The 26208-nt window shown below is 33.1% G+C and overlaps 3 protein-coding genes, 3 non-coding genes and 1 pseudogene across 6 annotated transcripts; 4 read left to right on the forward strand and 3 right to left on the reverse strand.

The window, feature by feature from the left end:
• Positions 1-23: 23 nt before the first annotated feature.
• Positions 24-4572, forward strand: LOC106432911 (protein terminal ear1 homolog). Its single transcript, XM_013873756.3, has 5 exons — positions 24-1920; positions 2134-2656; positions 3071-3208; positions 3302-3443; positions 3673-4572. Exons 1-5 carry the CDS (start codon positions 1215-1217, stop codon positions 3940-3942), a joined length of 1779 nt encoding a protein of 592 aa, XP_013729210.3. The 5' UTR covers positions 24-1214; the 3' UTR covers positions 3943-4572.
• A 2284-nt stretch (positions 4573-6856) lies between these two features.
• LOC125582850 lies at positions 6857-7005 on the forward strand. The gene has a single exon (XR_007320294.1). It is a non-coding gene; the product is annotated as a small nucleolar RNA snoR137 (small nucleolar RNA).
• A 14-nt stretch (positions 7006-7019) lies between these two features.
• On the forward strand, positions 7020-7114 carry LOC125582806. The gene has a single exon (XR_007320258.1). It is a non-coding gene; the product is annotated as a small nucleolar RNA Z223 (small nucleolar RNA).
• Positions 7115-7150: 36 nt separating this feature from the next.
• LOC125582811 lies at positions 7151-7263 on the forward strand. The gene has a single exon (XR_007320263.1). It is a non-coding gene; the product is annotated as a small nucleolar RNA Z278 (small nucleolar RNA).
• A 1598-nt stretch (positions 7264-8861) lies between these two features.
• LOC106432897 lies at positions 8862-10158 on the reverse strand (annotated as a pseudogene).
• Positions 10159-11869: 1711 nt separating this feature from the next.
• On the reverse strand, positions 11870-13071 carry LOC106437419 (glycosyl hydrolase 5 family protein-like). The gene is made up of 3 exons (XM_048749189.1): positions 12784-13071; positions 12521-12646; positions 11870-12136 (listed from the first exon to the last, which is right to left on the reverse strand). The coding sequence occupies exons 1-3, from the start codon at positions 13069-13071 to the stop codon at positions 11870-11872; spliced, it is 681 nt and encodes a 226-aa protein (XP_048605146.1).
• A 6278-nt stretch (positions 13072-19349) lies between these two features.
• On the reverse strand, positions 19350-21186 carry LOC125581459 (cytochrome P450 71B19). Its single transcript, XM_048746922.1, has 2 exons — positions 20211-21186; positions 19350-20128 (listed from the first exon to the last, which is right to left on the reverse strand). Exons 1-2 carry the CDS (start codon positions 21105-21107, stop codon positions 19517-19519), a joined length of 1509 nt encoding a protein of 502 aa, XP_048602879.1. The 5' UTR covers positions 21108-21186; the 3' UTR covers positions 19350-19516.
• Positions 21187-26208: the final 5022 nt, after the last annotated feature.

The following is a 26208-nucleotide window of genomic DNA, read 5'->3' on the forward strand; positions in this document are numbered from 1 at the left end:
TAAAATATAATAGATATATTTTAGTATTTTTATAATTCTAATTTAAATTTTTTATTGAATATTTTTATTTTTGTATTTAAATTGTTTTAGAAAAAAAAAAAAATTTATCCTCCCGCAACCGTCCGCAACCGCAAACGCTAGCTGGAACCAGCTTTTGAATGTATGAGGTTTAGAGTGATTTGGAGCGGTTTGGAGCGGCTTGAGCGATTGTTGCAAAACGCCAACAACCGCTACCAACCGCAAAAGCTGCGTTTGCGGGTGGTAGCGGGAAAACCAGTCATACCTTTAATGTTTTGCTGATTATGTTAATTTTTTTTTTTTATAACTAGTCCTATTTTTTATTTATTTCTTCTTACTTTTTAATTTTAAAAAGATAATATTAATTTGACAATATTTTATTTTTATTTAAAAAATATATTGAATATGAAATAAACTTGGTTCTTGCCTCGTTAAAAACAATCGTGTTTTTGTTTAAAAGCAATCATCGTTAAAAGCAATCGTGTTTTTGTTTAAAACTAACCACAGATTCGCGAAACGCGAGTATCATTACGACTTAAAACGCAAAGAGTTAAGACCAGCTAAATAATGCCGATCAATGGCTTGTTTTAGCCATCTGGAGTTTTGAAATGCTTTCAACGAGATCTTTCCCATTTTCATATGCTGCCGTAGTTACTCTCGATTCTCCCATCATCCTCTTTGTTCGATTCAGTGATGGTTTTTCTCTGAAACATACTCGACAGTAATTAATATACAACTTCTCTCTTGTCAAAAAAAAAAATACAACTTCTCACTTTTTGGGTTTTTTGTTTTTCTTTTCAGAGTTTCAATTATTTTTGTAAGAAAATCTGCAGAACATAAAATTAAAGACGAACATTTTCCACGTACTCAGTATTCGTGTCGCGTATGGACTTTAATCTACATATATATACTGCCTCGTAAACCAAGAACCCAAACCTACAAAAAGTTAGTAGGGGTATTAACGTAACTTCGTGAAAAGGATTATAAGCCACAGTCATTTTCGAGGAAACTTAAATGCTTATGGAAAGACATAAAGAATATAAAAATAAAAAATTAAACATTTGTTCTCTTCCACTGTCTTGTCTATAGTGTAAAGAGAGTAAAGAGAGAGAGACGACGTTACAGTACTCTCTCTCACACGATCACGTTCACCGGTAAAAACATCAGAACTCCGGTAAGAAAAACAACAAACCCTAATGGAAGATTCTAGAGCTTTTCCTTTAGACCCTCGAGCTCAAGAGTTTGTGCCACTAAACCCTATCTCCTCCCGTTTTTACTTTCCCTACACTTCTCCGCCGCCGCCACCTTTTCCCACGCCTCCTCCGTCGTCGTACGGATTATCTCCGACGGTACCAAGAGTTTTCACGTTCTTTAATCTCCCACCACATCCGATGATGTTTTCTCCTCCTCCTCCTCCACTACCACCACCACCGCGTCCGTATTTTAACGGTGTCTCAGCCGTTCAACGGCTTCCTTTCCAGTCGAAGTCGCCGACGCGATCTCTTTCTCTGATCTCCGTACCGCGTGACGCCACCGAGTCTACGGTGAGACGCGACTTAGAGGTATTCGGCGACGTGCGTGGCGTGCAAATGGAGAGAATCTCTGAAGGAATCGTGACCGTCCATTTCTACGATCTCCGTGACGCTAAAAGAGCTGTTCGAGAGATTTGTGGTAGACACATGCAGCACCAAGCCAAGGTTGGTGGCAGTGGTAGCGTTTGGAGCTTGCCATCTTCTTCTTCACCGGTGCGTGGGTTTGTTTCCGGTAGACCTGTGTGGGCTCAGTTTGTAGTTCAGGCTACAAGTGCGGTTCCTAACGGTTGCAACCAAGGAACGTTGGTGGTCTTTAACTTAAACCCTGAAGTCTCGTCCATTGCTCTCAGACAGATTTTCCAAGTTTACGGTATATGTTTTTTTTTGTAATGTTTCTGTCTTGATTATGTTACATTTTTTTTTTAGTTATGTTTACTCGATTTGTGGATGTCAGGTGCTTAAACATTTTCAATTACAATATGATTAGTATCCATCATGCCCTTATTTACCTTTTGTGTACTGACAATATTATACCGTTTAATTAGCTCTAGCAGTTGATAATATTGTAATTTTTTGGCTTCAGGTCCCATCAAAGAGTTGAGAGAGACACCGTACAAGAAACATCAAAGATTCGTTGAGTTTTACGATGTAAGGGATGCAGCGAAAGCGCTTGATGGAATTAACGGTGAAGAGATTTGTGGGAAGGAAGTTGTAATCGAATATAGCCGACCAGGTGGGATTAAAAACAAGTTCAGGTCACTAAGGCAACCACATGTACTGTTTCAACCACCACCTATTCTAGCTCCTCCTATGAGGCAGCCTCTTACTCTGATGAAGGATAAAAACAAGAATGTGAGCCCTAATAATGGAGTTTCTGTTGTTGAAGCTTCTATGGGTTCGTTGTGTATCAAAGATAATGAGCATAATAAGATCCGAGGAGCGGAGTCCGAAACAAAGAGCAAGAACGTGGCTAAGTGGGGGAAGAAAAGACATATGAAGAGCATGGAACTAAGTCAGTTTCTTATCAGTGAAGAAACCATGGATGATCCAAGTTGCAGAGATCCACGTACCACTTTGATGATCAAGAACATACCAAACAAGTACAGGTTGGCTATATAATCTAATTATTAGTATTTTAAAGTTATTTTATTTCCAACTATCAGTATTATAAGGACTAGGATGGCTAAAGACTTTCAATTAAGTATTTGTATGGATTAAAGTTTCAAAGCTTTTTAAACTCTAGGATTGTTAAAGATTTAGATCTTTCTAATCTTTTATTATAATATTCACATGGATTCCTGTGCTAATATGCTGTTTATATATTCAAAGCTTTATATTCTAGATAAAATTCTCTTATGCTATGTTCCATCAAGCTTTTAATTATATTCTTGTTTCATATTACACTAATTGACTATCATTTTCCTGGATGCTCTTATATTTCAGATTCCTATAGGTTTTGTATATGAGATTCCACTTTAATTTTTTAAAGGTACAATGTTTCTTTTTGGGTTTGATATTAGCCAAAAGCTGCTGTTGAATATGCTGGATAATCACTGCGTTCACATCAACGAAGCGATCACCGAGGGGAAAGACGAACACGAAGCTCATCATCAACCATTTTCTTCTTATGATTTCGTGTATCTCCCGATGGATTTCAAGTAATCAAACATCGAACTTCACTGACAGTATAGTATCGGTTGTATCTATTACCAAAAATGACAACTCTTTTATTTTTTTTGCTGTGATATTAGCAACAAGTGCAATGTTGGTTATGGGTTTGTGAACATGACGTCTCCGGAGGCAGCTTGGAGGCTTTACAAGGCGTTTCATCTTCAACGTTGGGAGGTTTTTAATTCGCAGAAGATTTGCCAAATCACATATGCGAGAGTTCAGGTATACATTATATTACACATTTATTTAGTGTTTTGAAGTCATAGAGAACATAAACTTGATTTAACCCTCAAAATATTCTGCAAACATATATAAGTTCCACCAGATGACTCATGGACATATACCAAAGTCTCAGCCTTAAGTTATAATTAAACAAAAGTCTTGTATTGAATTTTATGATAATTAGGTGTCACTATGTGTTTTTATCTTGTTATTTTCAATCGTCAAAAAGGGCTTGGAGGATCTAAAGGAACACTTCAAGAGCGCCAAGTTCCCGTGCGAGGCTGAGCTTTACCTTCCGGTAGTTTTTACGCCTCCACGAGACGGCAAGCAGCTAACGGAACCTGTCTCTATCAACATCAACGGTTGCACCGGACTCGATAGTAAACATCTTGAGCCAATGGACGGTCAAGATCTCTCTGTGAGTGGATCATGTTGCGGTAGTGACCATTATAACAGTCAGGAAGATGACTTTTCCAGCAGTAGCATAGACGGTGGCTAGGGTTTAACGGTGGTAGGAGAGACATCTTTCTAGAAACTGTGTTTGTAATGTAAACCATAAAATGTAAGAAGTGTAATTAGACATCATTTTGTTAAGTTTTTGTGCTTGGTATGTTATCTCAATCTAACTTTATTTGGTTCATCAACATTCAGTTTATTAACATCAAAAGTTCTAAACAGTGATAGTTTGGGTGAATGAGGTAAGTAGCAATGAATTTTAACTAAGTTCAGGCAGGTAAATGATTGAGTGGCGGTATATTTTTTTGACTACTTAAGTGGTGATATATTTAAAAGAGTATTTTGAGTTTTAAATTTGTTTGCATGCATACCCGTATTTATTTTGTGTTAATCTTTTTTTTCATCTCTTGACTAGTTTGTGTTCCTTTAAGAACATTTTGTTACATTCTATAAACTCGTCACATATATGAAATATTTGTCACTTAAGCTAACCGTGATTTATGAATGCGAATTTTTTTTTTCATTCTGAAAAAAACCATGTCGATCACATTACCCATTTGAATGTTTTTTCTTATAAAAATCAGGATTATTTATGGTAAACAACTTCATATTTCTCCATTTTGTTTAATTTTGAACGAAGGATAAAGAAATTCGTAAATATTTTGGAATTATATTTCCTTATATAGAAAAAGGGATTGGGGTCTAGAACTGGGTTGACCTAGGGTAAGGGAGTTCTTTTTCAGGCAAAAATCTAATCGTTGTAGTTCTAGTGTTTAGCTGTCTTACTCAGTGACCTGTTGAAAGGGACAATAGAAAGACTGTGTGCTAGTGATGATCACATCCTGCATCTCTCTCTGATTGACGGGGTTTCGACACGTGGTGATATCTTCACCTTTCGTATTGTGCTTGACTACGTTGATAGTGATCGTTGACTGCAGCCTTTAAACTTCTTTTCTGATGTTAGATTAGATGTGCTTACCTTTAATTTTCTTTTAAAAGGATTATGAAACATGATACCATCTTTGTTTTCCGGTAAAAAGAACATGAAATTAACCCTTAAAGCATTTTAGGCTAATTTATTGGGTCTAAAACTATCATGAAATCCAATTAGAATTAAAAATCACTTTAAGGGTGTTAGGTATAGTTTGATTATTAAAAGTTTCAGTAGACCAAATACAAAAATATAAATTTAGTAAAAACATTTTTTTTTGGAATGGCACCAAGAATATTCCACAAAAGACTAGCTAAGGTCAACCAAAATTTGGGATATTGACATGGCCTTTTCATTCTTAGTTTTAATATTTATTGAAATTCTAGCTCATAAAAACTATTTTGAGTGGATTACACAATTACACATAAAATTATTTACAAAGAAAAAATTATCAAATTTAAGTAAAAACTAGATTTTAACCCGCACGTTCGTGCTTATATTTTTCATTTTATAAGTATATTTGATATTATTACAAATATTTTAAATATATAATTTAAGTGATTTGTTTAATACATTTTACTTGGTTATTAATTTTTATTACTTACTAGTTACTAATATATTTCCGAATTGGGTACAATAAAATAACAATCTGAAATAATCAAATAAAAAAAATTTTTCAAATATGTTTTTCTTTAATTTATACATTTTGCATATAATAAATTTTTAAAATTTATTTATTTATATTATAGAAAATAAATATGTTTAAGATAATTTATATTTACATGTTGTGTTTACAAAAATATACTTTAACATATATCATTTTAGTATTTTACGGGATTTATAAGTAAAAACATTGTTTTGTTTAAATAATATAACCCTATTATGTTAGTAAATTCTATACATCTATCATATTATTTTTGTAAATGTTTTTTAATATAAGAGATTTTGGATGTTATGATATTAAGTTTTTTTTAATTAAGATTTCAAAATATTAGTTGTTTTTTTTTCATGGTGCATTTCAAAAAAATATTTTTATTATCTATGATTTTATCTTTTGTAAAATTTGAAATATTATTATTTTGAGTTTGAATATTTATTTTCAAAATTTTATATTTGTCAAGAAAACTTTGGAAAATTGCACAGCTATTTTTAAGTTTGGAAGATTACATAAATTTTGAATTTGTTTTTGTTACTATATTTATACACTATTTTATAAAAAATAAAATCTGCAAATGAACCTATTTAATATAATTTTCATATTTAATTCATATAGCACTTCTATTTTTATATAATACAGAAAAGAATTATAGAGTTTATCAAAAAATAGTATAGAATTTTTATTTTCTTGTTTATAATTATATTTTAGTTAACATTAATTTATAATAATATTAGATTACTAATTAAGAAATAAATTAATGTGTTATTTTATAAAAATATTTAATTTTTTAAGTATGATTTTGTTAGATTCTTTCTCAACAGATTTTGTTATAATTAAAAATAAAATTCAAATTTTTAGTTGGTTTATTATTAATGTAAATAATTAAATATGTGATATTAACTAATTCTTTAAGTGGTTGATTTGTTAATAGTAGGTAAAAGCAGGATACTAAATTAATAGATTAAATTAAATAGAAAATGTTTTCCATGTAATGATTTTTCACTTATGATTATGAAAATAACAAACAAGGAAAGTGAACTTTTTTTACTTTCTGTAGTGCATTTTAGTTTGGGATCCGATCTGTTTCGTTTACCAAACAAAACAATTCTAATAAAAAGCGGCCCAAAATTTAATGATGGACCTCTAAGGATGTGAGCCGCAATCAAAATAGGCCGGCCCATTAATTGAATTTCCCTGATTCTAAATCATCCTCCCTGTTTCTCTCTATAAAACAAACACCGTATAAACCCTAGTTTTTCAAACCCGCTCCATAGCCGCCGACATTCTATCTTCTTCTTCTTCATCTGTCGTAATTTTACTTTAATTTGATTTCGATTCATCTTGTATATACTAATATAATTGTTTGAATGTGCTTCATAATGGTGAACTCTCTTAGATTATAAAAGTGAGAGAAGTTCAAGTTTCCGGAGCAAAGATTAATCTGGCCAGAATTTTAACAGCACTGTGTTTATATATCTCTGTAATGTTTACAGTGTTACCTGTCTTCTGGTATATTTATATGTTTTATTTTTGGTGGCAGTGATGATTAAATCTTAACAGCTTTACGCCAGTTCTGCTTCAGAAAATTCTTGATAGAAGAAGCTGTATATAAGTTCTGAGCCTTTAAAAAAAAAGAAAATTCTTGATTGATTATTTATTGTTGCCGATGAGGAAATCCAATTTTGTCGAGGTGCAGTGGAGCTGAGACCCTGTTTTCAGGGAGAACCCCTTAGCAGAAACTGCAATTTCTATGAAGCTTATGGATTAACTGAGGCTTTGTCTCTGGATATAAATTAGTTGTGTTTGTATATCAGCTTTGTCTCTGGTTTTGGCCTTGAAAAGCTTAATCAACAGCCTCGATATAATTGAGCTTAGAGTTCTATCAAATTATCATGATTTATTTGTTCCCTCTAATCCGTGAAAGACCCAAGAAGCTAAATTAATAACCCAACAAGAAAGAAACTCGTAATTTTGTAGGAAAGTGTTCCTAGAAAAGACTAGTTCTAAATTTTAGCAAAAAAAAAAGACTAGTTAATAATTTTATAAACTTTAAATTGAGGATATATAGGTTTCAAACTAGATCTTTCTTGCAAGACAAGCTTGATAAGTAGAAGATTACAAGAACGGAAAGGTATTACCTGGAAAGCTTTGATCAGGGAAAGTACAAGAATGGATATTGTCTCACAATCATAATATCTGCAGAAATACCAAGTCAATCTAACGCAACCGAAACCCATTGAAACGTTAGTTCATCTAACCCTTTTTTGTCTTTTACCGCAAACATGTATATATCTAGTTTGAACTAGCGCGACATTTAGCTTTTACCTTATTAAATTTTGTAGTAAGTGGACTGGTTGTAATTAGTTTGTACTGAATGTCTTCATGATTTCGTATACTATTAAGCTATGTCAAAAGTTGATCAAACAAATTACCAATGGTTATTTGTCGACAGTAATCACATTTAGTCCCGGCTTTGTCCATGTGCCAAGAGTGCATATGAACATGGTCCATTTTTTTTTTTTTTTTTTTTTGTTAACCGAGGGTCCCAGGCCGGGGCCCAGACATCCCTCGAGGCCCGCAGCAGCCACGTCATTTCCACCCCAGAAGTAGCAGGGTGGGCCCGGGTGACCCGGCGTAGGGGTATATCTGAGGGGGAGGTTCGAACTCGCGGCCCTTAGGACCATTGCGAGCCGCCTCACACCACTCGACCACCAACGTCGGGCTGCATGGTCCATTTTTTAATCAAATTTTCTGTGTGTTTTTAAAGTTCTAATTTTTTATATATTTGTATGAAAGATGTCCAATTTTCATATTTTGTAGATATAATTAACCTTGCATTTGGCCAAAAAAAAGAACGGTTTGCACATGACCCATATTTAGTATGGGCCGGGCAGAGATATGTGGTTTTGAGTCTTTTGACACACTGATTAACATCATAGCATTATATTAGTTCTTCGACTGATTTTGAATCATATAACATATCGTTTGCTGTTTTGTAGCAGTGCAAAAACTGCAATCTAGACCCAAATTTCATAGCAATATTGTGTAGTCCTTTATTATAATTTTCATAGGGGAAACAGAAGATAACATAATATAATAGGCTTCATGTGAGTTACTTAATTAATTGCTAATCCCATAGATAGAAAACATCATTTATATAGTGACTTTGACGATCTTAAACCACTGGCTCATCGGATCACACGAGCCGTCTTCGCCGTTCACACACTTGCAGTTGGTAGCCACGATGTTATTGTCTCCATCGACGTCAAGACAAAGCTGAGTTATTAGTTGACGTCGCAGCTAAGAGCATTTTAGAGGCTGAGATGGTTTGCCATTTACACAAATTAGAGCTGGAACAACTCGTCTCACTGAGCTTAACCACCGGTGCATTTGGTCCAGTGTTCGCTAAGCATAGAGACTTGTTTTGAAGTTTCAAGGTATTGTCAGTAGAGTAGTTCCATAGTTGAGATTCATTACATCGACCGAGAGTGACCTTAGTGGGATCTAAGAAAGATTGTAGCATGCAAAGTCCGGACAACGGGTGGAAAACAAGATTGTTGACTTTGGGTTGAGGATCTGGTGCTGGTAAACCAAGTTAGTTAACCAAAGAAGGCGAGACGTTAACTATGCAGCGAAGGGAATATATAACATTATACATACAAAGAAAAACAATTCATTGCCGCTAAAACTTGAATAAGTAAATTTAGTAATTTTTATTTTTGTCAATTAGTTAAACCAAGTTTTGACCGTACAAAGATTCCGTAGAAAAATTGTAATTTATTAATTAAATCTAACAAATCTAACTTGAATAGCAATTTGAAGATTATTTATTCCTATATGATTATGTATATTTAATTGTTGTAACTTAGTAAATATTGATTTTATACTATCAAGTATCATGTATTCGAAACTCGAGTCTTCGAGACGAAAAAATTAAAATTTTAAGAACTTCGACTGATAAAAATTATTTTGACAATCAAAAACATGTGGACTAATTAATTACCTTGAAGCTGTGATTGAATCAGAGAAAATCTTTGCAAGAAACTGTTGTTTCGAACACTTATCCAATCAGAATCCAAGACACCGTAATAGTCAATCATACCGACCACACCTTCTCAGATATAATAGCTTCCAGCAAGTGCCCAAATCGACCAATCTACGTCATTTTCCACCGCCCAACCTAATAGACATCCAAAATCCCGATTTTGGACAACACTTACGCCTCTCACATCGATTCCAAACTCACTAAGAAACACCGGGAATTCCCGGAGGTTGAAACCGACTCCGTCGTGGAGGATTTTCAGAATGTCCCCGCATGCGTCGTTAGGGTTTTTGGAACTCCATATATTTGTGTAGGGGATATAGTATTGATGGATCTCAAAGACGAGTTTTCCGGAGAAAGTTAGGGTAACGGGTCGTGATCGGACGAAAGAAAGGTCGGTGTCGTAGGTGAGGCCAGAAAGGATTACAAGTACGTTAGGGTTTGCTCCGTGAACTGCCTCGGCTCCTTGTTGCATGTATCTACATGCATATTTAGTGAGACAAAAAATTAGAGCTATTTTATATTATCATATCTCATTCATCATTCCCTTAATATATAGAGCATATATAGTTTTAAGGGAAAATGACTAGGATAACAATAAAAAAGTTTTTGTCACAAATATAGTCTATAAAAGTAAAAATGATCAAAATAGCACTTAATTAATATTTTATCAAAAGAGATAAATATACATTTATACCCTAATGGTAAATTAATTTAGACATTAGGGTTTAGAGTTAAGCGGTGGGGTTTAGGATTTAGGATTTAGGGTTTAGAGTTTAGGGTTTAGGGTTTAGGATTTAGGGTTTAGAGTTTATGGGTGGGGTTTAGGGTTTAGGATTTAGAGTTAAGGGGTGGAGTTTAGGATTTAGGGTTTAGGATTTAGGGTTTAGGGTTTAGAGTTTAGGTTTTAGGGTTTAGAGTTGGGGAGTGGAGTTTTGGGATAAAATTTCAAATTTTGAAAAATAAAAAAAAATTAATTTTTTTAAAAGATAAAATGCTATTTTTGTCGTGAGGGCTATTTTTGTTACATAAACTTAGAAATGTGCTATTTTGGAGATTTGCCATAGTTTTAATCCGGTACTGATATTTACAATTACAATGCTTGGTGGTTAATGGTTGAGAAAATTGAGATACTTTCATTCAAAAAGAAAAATGGTTGAGATAGTTTTGGATTGGTCAAGAAATTAAAGACCAACCGAATATGGACAAAGAGAAGTACAAACAAGTAGATCATTCGATGTTGTTCTGACCTTTTATTCAAAATCACTAAAATTGAGTTTCGGTCAATATAATCTTTTTATAGACGATTAACAAATCGTAATTAGCAATATATATTTTGTAACAAAAAATCTGATATATTTAGTAATATATATGCAGAATATATCTTCTAACTTAAATAACTGTTTGAAAAGTACGAAACCTATATTACCTTAGGCAAATCTCCAAAATAGCATATTTCTAAGTTTATGTCACAAAAATAGGCTTCAAAAACTAAAATGACCAAAATAGCATTTTATCTTTTGAAAAAATTTAAATTTTTTTTATTTTTTAAAATTTGAAATCTTATCCCAAAACCCCACTCCCCAACTTTAAACCGTAAAACCTAAACTCTAAACCGTAAAACCTAAACTCTAAACCCTAAATCTTAAACCTCACCCCTTAACTCTAAACCCTAAACCCCACCCCTAAACTCTAAACCCTAAACCCTAAACTCTAAACCCTAAACCCTAAATCCTAAACCCCACCCCTTAACTCTAAACCCTAAACTCCACCCCTAAACTCTAAACCCTAAACCCTAAACTCTAAACCCTAAACCCTAAACCCTAAACCCTAAACCATAAATCCTAAACCCCATCCTTTAACTCTAAACCCTAATGTCTAAATTAATTTACCATTGGGATATAAATGTATATTTATCTTTTTTGATAAAACATTAAATGTTATTTTGGTCATTTTTATTCTTAAAGGCTATATTTGTGACAAAAAACTTTTTTAGTGTTATCCTAGTCATTTTCTCTATTACCTTCTGTTTTGACCAAAACATATTACCTTCTGTTTTGACCAAAACATATTACCTTCCGTAACGAAAGAAAGTTTTTAAAAATAAATTTATATAACAAGCACTTTTTTTAGTTATAAACGTTTATGATTAGAAAGCAATATGATTGAAAAATACATTATTTTTTTCTTTTGCTGGCGAGCAAGTTGTTGTAATACATATATTTATATATTTTTGTTAACCATGGCCATAACCTTTACAAATTAAAAGCCAACTCGTACTAAAAAAACTATTATGTACTTTGGAAAAGCGACAGAATAATAAGATCAAGTGCGAATAATTAGTTATACAAATGTACGTACTTGAACCAATCGTCGACGTTTTGTCTAGGTCCTCTAAGTTCGTTTCTGAGGCTCATACCAACCACATTGGAGGCATCTTTGAAGAGTGTGGCTATCTTAGTCAGACCGGCGATCCACGAGCCAGGTTCAAAGAAAGTATTGCCAAAGAAGTTGCTGTCGTTGAAGCGGCAGCACCACCCTGGCTTGGTCAAGTGGTTGTCTAATACCACCATCAAATTGTGTTTTCCCAACGTAGTCACCACGCTCTGCAAAAAGACGCAAAATAAAATATTTTGTTTTTTATTTTAAAGGAAAAAGTGATTTTTTGTTTTGTTTTTAACTGTTTCTTTGGTAAAGAAATTTATTGGTATACATTCATTTATCTTATAGTACATCAATGTAATTTGATGAAAAGAGCAGTTTTTAAAAGTAAAAATCTACAAAATTCGATTGTTAATTAGTTGAAAATATTATTTCAAACTAATATTTGTTTAATTATAAACCTACGTTTATGCCAATTTTTATAATTTGAAACTTTCAGAAAATAATACTTGCAATTAATAAATTAATAGTTTTATTTTGTCATCATTAGATCGGTTAAATCTTTTATTTTCTTCTAAAAAGCATCCAAGAAAATATTATATTAATACCTTGTAAGCTTCAATGAGTGGAAGATCAATCATCGATGGGTTCTTGGTTTGGAAACCAGCAATGCAGAGCCGGTCTTGGAGGGAAGCCAATGAAGCTTGTGCTTCCAGCCACCAAATATTATCATCCTAAACGGCCACATTTAAACAGAAAGTTCTTAGTAGCCCAGCGGTTGGGTGGTTGTTGTAACCTGTTACAGGTTGCGGGTTCGAGGGACTTCAGCCACATTTTTTAAATTGGCTTCTAGCCTTATAATAACTAGGACCGGCTGTGCAGCAATGTCATCACTAAGACCAAGACTCTGAAAAGATTGCTTCACAGTAACATCAGTAGCCAATGTCTCATTTGTAGCCAAATCTAGTGGCCAAGTTAACCTAACACAATTGAAACCCATTGCCATTATCTTCTTGGAAACGGCATCAAGCGGTTGCTTGCTCAGCCCTTCCGCCACCACGAGCTGCAGATGCGCTGGCCAATTCACACACGCCAGTTTCACTCTTTGTCCTTTTTCGTTGATGATCCAGCGAGAGTTTGTAGAGAGAGGATAAGCCATGTTGTTGGTGATGGAGAACAATAAGAAGAAGATGAAGGAAAACATGCGTTCTAGTACTTTTGTTGTCTTCATGTTAAATTTATTTTGATATTTGCGTTTATTTTTTTTGTTTTGGGGTTGATGAATCATATGGAAGAGACATACATATGTAGAGGGAAAGGATTTACAAGTAATCTGTATTTTATCATGACATGAGTTCCGTTCAATATGTTTTCAATTCCTTTTATTTTTCCTATGTTAAAAGTTAAAAAACACAATGTAATATATTTGGTGATTATTAAATGTTACATACTGGCGATATACACATGCATGGAATTTATTTCTGGTCAAAGTCAAATAAGTACTATTACACTACAAGAAAACAGAGGTATTCTGACGGACATTCCGACGGAAAATGAAATCTTCAGAAATTCCGAAATTTCCTCGGAATATACCGACGGAATTCCGAGGAAACATCAATCCGTCGGAATATTCCGAGGAAAAATGTGTTCCTCGGAAATAACCGATGAATTCCGAGGAAATATTATAGGGATTTTACAAAATTCCGAGGAAATTCCGACGAACTAGTGATCGATCGATGCGTTTTTGGACATATACCCATCGATTGATCACATTGTCACGCTTTGGTCCATCTTAGTGATCGATCGATGCGTTTTTGGACATAAATCCATCGATCGATCCGTTTATAAAAAAACATTCGAGATTTTGAAACCCCAAACACTAGTTCCTCGGAATTTCCTCGGAATATTCCGAGGAAATTCCGAGGAACACTTGATATCCTCGATCGATCGATGGGATAATCTCATCGATCGATCACATTGTTACGCTTTGGTCCATCTTAGTGATCGATCGATGCGTTTTTGGACATATATCCATCGATCGATCCGTTTAAAAAAAATTGACGTTTTGAAACCCCAAACACTAGTTCCTCGGAATTTTCTCGGAATATTTCGACGGAATTACGAGGAAGAAAAGGGTTTCCTCCGAGGAAATAGGGTTTTTAGACCGAAAACAACGTTTTGCGGTTTGAATAACACCTATATAACCCTTATTAAGTGTCTTACGTTCATTATGAAGTCAAAAATTTGTTCCTTACCCTATAATAAACAATTTTCCGATTGTATGAACGAAATCCCCACAACATAAGAGAAACACTTATATACTTTAATGAACGGTAAAGGGAATACTTACAATTCGTTTTAAAATTTGTTATTTCATGGTTTATGCTCATCTATACAAAGAATCCTCAATGGTATTCATTACAATTGTATAAGAAATGAAATACGGCAAAAAAATTGATGTTTTGAAACCCCAAACACTAGTTCCTCGGTATTTCCTCGGAATATTCCGAGGAAATTCCGAGGAACAATATAAATTAATAGAAATACATGCACAGGATATTCTTTTTCCTCGAATTAATGAAAATATTCTGAGGAAATTCCGACGGATATTTAAGTGGCCGTCGGAATTTCCTCGGAAAATTTTCATTTAACCGGGCAAACAAGCCGCCAAATATTTCGCGAAAATTGAAATTGAAAATACTGAGGGAATTCCGACGAAAAATATCCGTCGGACCCAAGGTTTTATAAACTCGAAACGCATCTTCTTCCCCATTTCTCTCTTCTTCCTCTCCGGCGATCTCTCTCTCCTTCCGGCGTTCTCCACCTTCTCTCGCGACGATCTCTCCGGCGAATCCTTTCAATTTCCTTACAAATCATGTAAGGACCCTATCCCACTCTCTTAGGTCCTATTTGTTAGGTTTTTAAGTAGATTTGATGATTTTAGAAGGTTTTTGATAGATTTTTGTTAGGGTGATTGGGTAGGATTGTGATTTGTTGTGTAATAGGTTTAGAATTGTGATTTGGTTGAGAACTTTTTTTATAAATTGTTCATTATTTTTGTATTTACAAAACGTTTTTTCTACATAATTCGATTTTACAAAACGTTTTTTGTATATAAATTCGATTTTTGGATTTATAAAAGATGATTTCATATTTATAAAAATATTTATATTTATTAAAACTAATTTTGTATTTATAACACATTTTTTTGATTTATAAACACTATTTTTTATTTTTGTATTTATAAAAACTATTTTAAATATACAAACCGTTCTTTGTATATAAATTCGATTTTTGGATTTATAAAAGATGATTTCATATTTTAAAATTAATTTTGTATTTATAAAATATTTTTTTGATTTATAAACACTATTTTATTATTTTTTGTATTTATAAAAACTATTTTGTATTTATAAAAAGATGATTTCATATCTATAAAAATATTTATATTTATAAAACTAATTTTGTATTTATAAAACATTTTTTGATTTATAAACACTATTTTATTATTTTTTGTATTTATAAAAACTATTTTGTATTTATAAAAAGATGATTTCATATTTATTAAAACTAATTTTGTATTTATAAAACATTTTTTTATTTATAAAAACTATTTTATTATTTTTTGTATTTTAAATATGTTTTCTATTTCAATTTTAATTTTATATTTTCGAATTTCAATTTAAAAAAATAAATTTATAATTTTTTTTTTAATTTTGGAAATATTCCGAGGAAGTTTATCCTTCGGAATATTCCGACGACATCTTCCTCGGAATATTCCGAGGAATTTCCGACGAACTTAAGGTCCTCGGAAATTCCGAGGAAATAGGGTTTCCTCGGAATTCCGTTGGAAATTTCCGAGGGATTTCCGAGGAAAGATGAATTTCCGAGGAGTTATTTCCGAGGACTTTATTCGTCGGTATGTCGTCGGAATAGCGTTATTCCGACGACATACTGACGATTTTTTTCCTCAGTATGCCGCTGTTTTCTTGTAGTGTTATGACAATAAATTTTACTTGTTAGGAAAAAAATCCAAAATAATTTGAATCTATTCAATTAAAACATGATTCTATAACATTTACACTACAATATTGTTATAGTTAGACCATTTCATTAATATCTATTTTATCAAAATATTTTCATAATTATATAAAACTGACATTTAGTTCATATGTTATTTACAAAATAAGAATAGAAAAAATAGAATAGAAAAATAAAATAAGTTTGTTTATAAGAAGAAAACATAAACTACATACAATGGTGGTTATAAAAGAAACTACAATGATGGTTACTAGAATTATTTACAAAATTACAAAAAAATGTAGACATTATCTCTCAATTTGTTTTTTCATATCTCAACGTTAAAAACACAATGTTGATGTCATAATACTTTTTTGGTTGAACCTGTGAGTTCACCTTTATCAACGTTAAGTCTGTTTGTTGTTTAAGATTTACTTTTTGCTTGTCTAATTTATTTTTCAGGACTTTGGTTGGTTTGGTTCTTTGCAGCTTGTTGTATCCTCTTTTAACGGATTTTGAACTCTTTTAAGTTTAATGCAATTTTAGTTTTTCCAAAAAATCATAATAAATATTTCTTAAAGAGAATTTCCAAAAGTAAATAAAACTTTATTTTAAATGCAATAATAAATTCGTGTTTAATCAAATATACATTAACGCGAGTGTTCGGACGTTGAAAAAGAGAGTTTCGAAAGTTTTGATATATATGAACTTTAATTTTAAAATATACATTAACTTTTGAAACTCTCCTTCAACGCCCTGACATTCGCGTGCGAAAGCTCACAGTTTCTTCGAGTGTCTGTGTTTTCCGAGTTTGGCTTGAGATAATCGAGTGTCGTCAAAGAAAAAAAAAGAGTTAGGGGTTTTAATTTTGATGATTTTTGCCCCAATTTAAAACAAAGTCGTTTTGATTAATGAATCAAAACAACATCATTTCTCCTTTTGCTTGATAAATCTAATGCCACATATTATCCTACTAAGCTTCATTTAACATTTGACTAATGATAAGTTAGTCAAGGTAGATTTTGATACTATGGATATAAGTTCGGGACTGAAATTTAAATTAATTTTAGTTTAGATTAGTTTTATCACTTATGTTTTGTTTGGGTCTAAAAATGCTTGACACAAATAGTAGGGATTGAAAAAAGGCCATGTTTCTCCTTATCTGGACATCTCAACGTTTTAGCTGTTGTGTATTGTCTAGGTAAAGAAAATAAACTGTGATATAACTTTTGTAGTTGTGAGATGAAAGATTTAGTTTGGCTAATTAGAAAAACATGACAAAATATTTATATGTTTTCTTGTTACTAGGTGTTTCCCTGTATTATGTGCAGTAGTAAAATTCTTAAATTTAAATTATATTTAAAAATAAAATATTATTATTATTTTCTTACTAATAATTTAATATAAATTTGGATTTAATTGAACATAAAATTAAGATAAAATAAACAGTTTTTTTTAAATTATATTTAAGAATATACATATGTATATATTTAAAATTATAATCTTAGATAGATATTTTATCTTTTTCTTTTGGATAAAATGTATTAAATCAACTTGTATAAATTTCATAAAAAGTTGATATAAAAGTTGTATAATTATCAAAAAATAAAAGTAAACAGTATTTCTAAAAATTTTAGATATTTAAAAGACAATAATAATATTAAGATTAATTTTTTAAATTTTTTTTAAAAATTGATTTTTTTTAATTTTAAAAAAATTACAAAAAATTGAAAATAATTTTTAGTAGTAAAATTTTATAGTTGTAGAAAAGTAAATAAATAATATTTCGAAATTTGTAAATTATTATTATATTTTTATTATTATATTATTTAATATCATATTTAAATAGATTTATTTTAATAATAATTTATAATTTATTACAATATTCTATAAAGTTTACTAAAAATATAAATGCATATTAAATGTAATTTTTCATGTCATATTTAACCGTAAGTCCTGTTATCTTTTCTACTATGTCATGTCATATTTATTTAGTGAAAATGACTGTATAGAAAAAATACGTCAAATTCACTTTGCAAATAATGTCTGACTAGGTAATAATCCGCGCTTTGCGCGGAATATGATTATTAGTTTCATTATTTTTTAATAAGGAGACATTAATATATTGTTTGACAAAAAAAAAAATATTAATATGTTTAATCTGGATATCAGTTCGGTTTTAGGTTGTTTTTGGTTTTTTATCTCCTAAAATATAACTATCATTTTAAATAAATATTTATTTGTTTTGTTCGGTTAAAATGTTTGATGTTTTTGGTTTTTTCTTTTTTCCTGTGATAATCAAAAATTACTATTATTTGTTTGTTTTCATGTTATGAATCTTAGATAGTGGTGATGTCGAACCAATGGTTTCATATTACAGTTTCTAAATGGATAATAGTTAAAAAAAGAAAAAAAAATTATTAAGACAAATCATTTTACTACAATTTGGCCGATAGTGAAAGAAGCATTAAGAAAAAAATATATTTTAACTTCCAAAAAATTAGATATTTCAGTTGTGGTAAATACTTAGTTATAAGGTACTCACGTCAATGTGCACATGTATGTGTATGTAAAAGTATATAAACATGGTTGATAAATATATAAAGATATTGTTAATTAATATTAAATGACATTTTTTCAAAATAATACATGAAAAATAAAATTCTTAAAATGAAATTATTTAAAAACAAAAATATTGTAAAATTTATATAAACTATAATATATAACTTATATATAATTCTTTAAATATATGTATATATATATATATATATATAATATGCATATAACTAATCAAATTGGATATCCGTTCCTATCAATATTGATATTTGTGATTTGTTTTTTTTACGGATATTGCATTTTAGTATTTCATTTGCTTTGTAGAGTAACGTATATCTGGATTTTTTGGTTCGAATCAAAACGGATAACGAATCAAATCAAAATTTATGAATAATTTGTCCAGCTCTATTCGTAAACAGTTAGTAAAAATAACGTAAAGAAGAACCAAGCATGTGAGTTTTATATTAAAAAAACGTAAAATACATAGTGTGAACATATTTATGTAGAGTTTGACTGAGAAGCTCTATACATGTTACATGTGTCCATTTTAGTGTGAACGCATTTATTATAATGTTTTTACACGTGACATGTGTCCGGCTTAGTGTAAATGCATTTATTACTATGCTTATTTGGGATTTGTATAATAGTGATACATCCTTTTTGGTAGTTCTTTCTCCACATGTTTTAATATCCCCGCCACATGTTTTAAGAAAAGGCCAATTCTTCTAAAAACCATGTCTATGGCCCAGCCTTTTATCAACTCCCCATATGAACAAAACCCTTCTCGTATCTCGGAACCACATATTTCGAGATTGAGTGATTATTTTTTCTTTCGGAAAATAAGTCCTATCTATACTGCAATTTGTAAAATTGTCTTCGGTAATAAGATATGCTAAATGTTAGTTTGTGTATAATACAAACATTAAAAATAATACTCATATCATACATATATGCTTATAGCATCTGCATATAAAATGCTTTTATTCATAATAACATCTCCAACGTCTAAAGTTTGTTCTGATCAGTGATCACATAACTCGAACTGGAACAAGCTTGAGAGGTACTTTCTTGACGGTAGTAAGAGTACCAGCTTCTTCTGTGTCGATATCCTTATGTGTCATTCCATCAGGAACTCTCCAATCAAAGAAGTAAAGCAAGTTCAAGAGTCCCAACTCAACAGTAGCAATCCCCATAGGCATCCCAGGACACATCCTTCGACCAGACCCAAATGGTAAGAGCTCGTAATGTTGTCCTCTATAATCCACATGACTATCAATAAACCTCTCCGGGTTAAACTCCTCTGGTTCCGTCCAGAGTTTGGGATCTCTTCCTATCGCCCAAGTGTTGACCAAGATCCTTGTCTTGGGGAGAATATCATAGCCTTGAACTTTCATGTGAGACATTGTTTCCCTTGGGAGTATAAGAGGAGCTGCTGGATGTAACCTGAACGTTTCTTTTATTACCAGCTTCAAGTAAGGAACCTTATCGACATCTTCTTCGGTGATTGTCTCCTTATTGTTGCCAAGGCAGTCTCGGATCTCGTCTTGAACTTTTTTCATAAGTGTAGGTTTTTTAGCGAGCTCAGTCATTGCCCATATCATGGTGATGGCCCCTGTGTCTATCCCTGCGAGAAATATATTCTAAAAAAAGATAAAAATAAGTTAAAGTTTAACCAACATCCATGTGAATGTGTTTAAAGAAGCTAGAGAGTTCTTGATTTACCGCGAGAAAGCCCTTAATATGATCTACCGTGAACTTCAAGGAATCATTTTTGCCTTGTTTATGAATCACATCCAACATTGCATCGATGATGTCTTCATGATCTTTGGTTCTTCCAGGATTCAAGTGGTCATCAATCACAAGCTGAAACAGAGTATCTAGCTTCAAGAAAACATCGTTGAGCCTCTTGTGTTGTCCAGAGAACCAGTCAACAAGCCATCCAAGTCCAGCAACAGGGAAAAAATCAGAACAAGTGAAACTAGCTAGGGCAGTCTCGGCTTCAAACACAAGCTCTTCGATCTCTTCTTTATCGATGAACTTGCTCTCGTGGAAATCCTGTCCCAAGGCAACTCTAAAGAGGATACTTGCAGTCAGCCAGAAAAGGGTTTTGCTTAAATCAACCGGAGTTCGATCCACCGCAGATTCCGACAGTTTCTTGACAAGAAAGTTACATTCTTCCTCTCTTATATGCCTAAACGACTGAACTTTTTTCAGACAGAAAAGCTCACGTACCGCGAACTTGCGACGCTCCTTCCACTCTTCACCGTATGGCGTGAAACCGACATCTTTAAAGTCCCGTGAGAGTAGCCTTGTCCCCACGAGCTTAGGCCTGCTGCAACAGTCTAGGTCGTGAGTTCTGAGAACTTCTTCAGCTGCTTCTTTTGATGTGACTACAACCACGGGTACAAACCCGAAGTGAATAAGCATCACAGGTCCGAATCTTTGGGCTAGACTTTGAAGTGACCTGTGAGGCAGTTCTCCGATTTGGTGTAGGTTTCCGATGACCGGAAACGTAGGGGGGGTTGGAGGGAGATTCCATTTGGATTGTTTAATCTTTTTAACGAGAAAGATTAATGTAAGGAAAGTAACGAAGCAAAAACAGAGCAAAGAGATACCCATTTTTGTTTTGTTTTCTTTGGGTATGGAGAAAGTGAAAATGGTACTCCAACACGGAAACTTATAACACCTCGAACACGTGAGCTATTATTGAGTATCTTAAAATAATGGAGAAAACAGATACGGATTCTTATTGGAAAGTCAACTTTTACAGCTTCAATATTCATCATGTTAGTTTATAAACTGTGTTTTTTTTTTAAATATAAAATTTAATTATTTAACAAAACATTAAAATAATAGTATCGATTCATGGAAGAAACCATTCCTAGTATTAGAGCACCATTAATCCTAGCACTCTAGTGGGATGCTTATTTTTTTTTTTTTGATTTTTTCTCTGACTAAAAAAAAAAACGAACCAATCGCGGGCCGTCACGTATCAGTGGGATCCGCGAAACAGTACAAGCATCGATGCTAAATCTGACATTTTTGGCACCTCTTCTTCCTCTTTTATGTTGGGACCCACCACTAAGCACTCCTTTAAGCATCTACATTAAAGATGCTCTTATAGCGCTAAGCCTAGATGAAGATTTTTTTCTCTATTATTAGGCATCTCCAACTATAACACCTAATTTATTGTTCAAATTACACTAAATTTAAAATTTTGGTGTCATATTTTTTCGTCATCTTCAGCTATAACACCAAATAATACACGAACAGTAATATAATATATTATTTAGTATTTAGTATTTTCAGTAAAAATAATTAAAAATGCAAATAATATAGTATAGTTATGTTTAGTTACAAATTTGAACTAATTAATAATAATAATTTAATTAATAATTGAACTATATCATTAAATGAAACATAATAAATTTGGTATTTTGGTGTTCCTTTGGAGTTGGCCTTAGTTCGGCGGAACAACTTGTGGTCGTCCATACCGAATAATACCACTATTACGTGCCTTGTTTCAAAATATTAATCGTTTTATTATTATTTTTTTTGTTAAAGGATTTTCATTAATAAAGAAGGTAACTAATACATAAGGCAAGCAAACACCATTTTACAAAATATAAGAAGAAGATAGATGGATCAAATACAAGACTGATAGATTTAAAGATGAGGAGAGCAGAGGAAAACCGGCGATTATGGGGGATCAAACCAGAACTGCAGCAGGCGGGAACCAAGCGGGTGGCTAAGGGACAATAATGCAGAGCATTTATCCCTCAGATAATCAGATATGTATCTCATGATACGAGCAGGCGGTAAAGTCAGACCATCATGCAACCGTCTGTTCCTCTCTTTGCAGAGTTCATATATAGCTGCTTGCCATACTTGAAGAATTGTCGGTTTAACCATAGAGTCCGAGTGGGCATTAGGCAGCCACTGTAAAATATCAGACCACATCAACGGCACTGAAGATGAGTGAAACTTCCGTAGCATTCCACACCCTTGAAGAGAAAGAGCATTCGAAGAAGAGGTGATTGCGAGATTCATCACCTTCCCCGCATAACAAGCAAATGTTATTTTTCTTTCAAATTTACTTACCGCTTTAGTTTATACGTTGTTTAATCTCTTTTTAACAAATTAATGAAAATATAACTTTATAACTAATTATATGTTGTTATAAAAGTAATGGAAAAGTCTATCTTTATTCATAACATAGAGGTTCCTTATATAGGAGATTACACCGTCATAGATAAATGGAAAGATTACAAATCATAATCTCTTGGTTATGAGCCATCCACAATCTGGTTCATAACACTCCCCCTTGGATGCCATAACCATTTAGAGCTTGTAATGTGCTTTAATGTTGCCTCATTAAAACCTTACCAGAAAAACCCAAATGGGAAAAAACCATGGTGAAGGAAAAAGAGTACAACACACATTACTCCCTCTGATTTGGACATTACTGAAGGTCCCTTGGACCTCTCCAATTTTCTGCAATCCGTGGGTGATGAAGATCTTGGGCAGAATATGCTTCGTCCTCGAACATGATAGTTGGTTCTTCTTTACCATCGGTTATGCCACAATCTGATCGAACATATTGAGTCATCGACCTCAAATACACATACACGAAATCTTGGATGATGTTGCTGTGATATGCGTGTACCACCATGTGTAAAACATAACCTGTCTGAAAACAAATCAACAAAACCAAATAACCTCTCTTTGGGCTGGTTAGTATAAAATAAACCAAAATCAAAGGTTTCTTCATCGTCCTTCTTATGGACCAATCAGATCAGTGTCTAAAACAAGACTTCTGCATCGTCCATCTCAGGACTAAATGGACTTCTTTATCGTCCACCTTTGGACTGAATGGATCAGTGTCCAAAACAAGTGATCTCACGCCCATGTACTAGATAATGGGTGAGACTGGTCCATATTAAATCTCTTGAGTACCCTTTTCTGTATATACTATTTGATGCACAAGGATTTCATTGTTAATGTACTCAAGCTGTAATCCCAAACAAAACTTTGTTTTCCAAGATCTTTCATCTCAAACTCTTTATCTCAACTGTTTGGGAAATTGTATCTAGAGGTTCCTAGGATATTCAGATCATATACTTTGATGATTATCAATATTGTTCTCGAGAACTTGCTGTACTTTCAGCTCAATACCCTCTAGTACTTTCATTATCTAGTGGACCATATAAATATGCAGTCACTACATCAACTTGCTATAAATCTAATTTTCTCTCTTATATAGCCAGACTTATTAGAAATCTAAAAGTAGTTGCATCCACCACATGGGAGTATGCCTCCTCATAATCTATTACTGGTCTTTGTGAGAATCCTTGTGCAACATCAGCTTTATATCTCACGATTTCTATTCCTCACAAGACCCATTTATATCCACTGGTTTTAACATCATATGGCGTCTTAATCATATGGCCAAATACGTCTTTTTACTTAAACTATTCAACCCCACGTTTCCATTCAATCCAATATGTTCTACGAGTACGCACTCTTATATTGACGTGATTCATGATCCTCGCTTATATTCATAAATTCAAGTGCTACCTTGTATGCAAATAAATCATCTTATGTCGACATTCCTTATTGGTTCCATTATGTTCCAGACATGATATAATCGATTGAGATTCATTATTATCAGGACCTTTAATACTTTGCAGCTTGGCGTCCCAAGCTACATTGTTTGGTACCTGTACCTTAGAGCCGGCCGACCTTTTCTCCATGTCTGGGATGGTTTCCTTAGTAACCTCGGATTTGGATTTTGATTATCATTCTCTGCACCTTTCTTTTGTTTCCAAGGATTCTTATCTTTTGGAACCTATTTGGTCTACCACGTTTCATACGTTGTATAGACTCTGTAGCAACTTGACTGTGTCTCTTCTTGGACATCAAATTCGTTGGTGCTTTACAAGCTGGTTTATATATGACTTAGTCATTCTTTTTCGGGTCAGCAAATGTGTCTGGCATTTGATTAGCTAGCTTTGTAAATGTATAATCTTTGGACATCTATTTCACATTCTTTAGTCCGAGGATCTTCTCAAGACATTGATGGTTGATTTCATTCTATTTCTTTTACCATTCTTTTACCAGCTTTATTTTTTTTCTCCTCCTGGTCTTAAAATAATCCGTGTACCTGGCCTCAAATATAATCACCCATAGTTGGCTCAAAGTACTTTATTATTGTAGGAGAATCATATCCAACATATATCCCCATCCTCCTTTTGAGGTCTCATATTAGTTCTCTGTGGTGGAACAATTAGTACATAGACAGAACATCCAAATGTCTTATGATGGGGTATGTCTGGCTCTTGACCCGTCAATAATTGTGATAGGGGATATCTATGCTCACTAAATGGCTTGATGCGTATTAACTTAGGTGCATGTAAATTTCGTGTGGCCCAAGCTGTGAATGAGAGTTTTGACATCATAAGTTATGGTCTATCAATCAGCTATTTTCGTTTAAAAAGATTTCGGCCAAGCCGTTCTTGGTATGGACATGTATCATAGAATTGTCCACACTTACCCCCATGGACATACCATAATCATTTAAACGCTTGGGACATATATTCACCAGTATTATCTAGACATATAGTCTTTATTATGTAAAAGGGGCTCGTAGCCGTTTTACTGGTGATGGCCTAATGAGTTTCCCTTGTGTACATGCTACACACGTGACATTCTTTGGGATAACTCTTCTTATCTTTTAATGTGTGCCTTTTGAATATCAATTTTCGCATCATGTTTGGACCAGGATGGCCAATCCGGTCGTGCCATAAAGTGTATATTTTGCAGGCTTTTAGCCTCTATCATACTGATCTATGCATAGTCTAGGTCAGTAGAGAATGCAGGTATAGTCTTTAGGACTTATTATGGCCTTGGGCGATTTTATACATATATCTGAAGGAACTCTTTGTTTCCTTCGCCCATTGTTTCAATATGGAAACCATTCATTCTTATATCTTTAAAACTCAATAGGCTGCTCTTGCTCTTAGAGCTGGGTGAATATAAGGCATCACTGATTTCTAGATGCATACCCTTAGGCAATAATATATTAGCCTAGCCATAGTCTTCTTTCAGACTGGCGATACCTGCTTTAGTACTTATATTGGCGTTTTTCAGTGTACTCATATAGAAAAATCATTCATTCATTTAATCTAAGCAGACAATGTAATAGAAATAAATTCAAGGAGATAAAAATCAGAGAAAGCATACAAGCAAAGCAATCACACAAGTTTGATGTCGAAATCAGATTATCAACTTGATTCTTTTAGGCAATCATAAGTCTCATATTCCATAAGATCATCTTGATCATGTTCGAAATTATTTTCACCATCTTTATAGACCAAGTGGATTTCAGGATTCTTCCCTTTCAGACTCTCTTTGATAGAGGTCACAAAAATGTTTGGGAGTCCTTCATATCTTAGCCCAATGGTTCCCCATTCCACATCTATGGCACACTGATTTGGGCAAGCTTTGTGGTTTAAATGATATACAACGGCCACTGCCTTGACCATGGCTCAAATTGGGTTGATACCCACGGCATGTGCCATAGTGATTCCCACGGCCAAATGTGTTATAGTGGCCATGGCCACGTCCTTTCCACCCTCCACGTCCATGACCGTGTGGTCTATCATTCTGGACGTGGTTACTTTTTTTTTCTTATGCTGCCTTATTGGTATCATGTAATGGG

This window comes from Brassica napus, chromosome C2 (assembly GCF_020379485.1).
Source record: "Brassica napus cultivar Da-Ae chromosome C2, Da-Ae, whole genome shotgun sequence".
Taxonomy (NCBI): Eukaryota; Viridiplantae; Streptophyta; class Magnoliopsida; order Brassicales; family Brassicaceae; genus Brassica; species Brassica napus.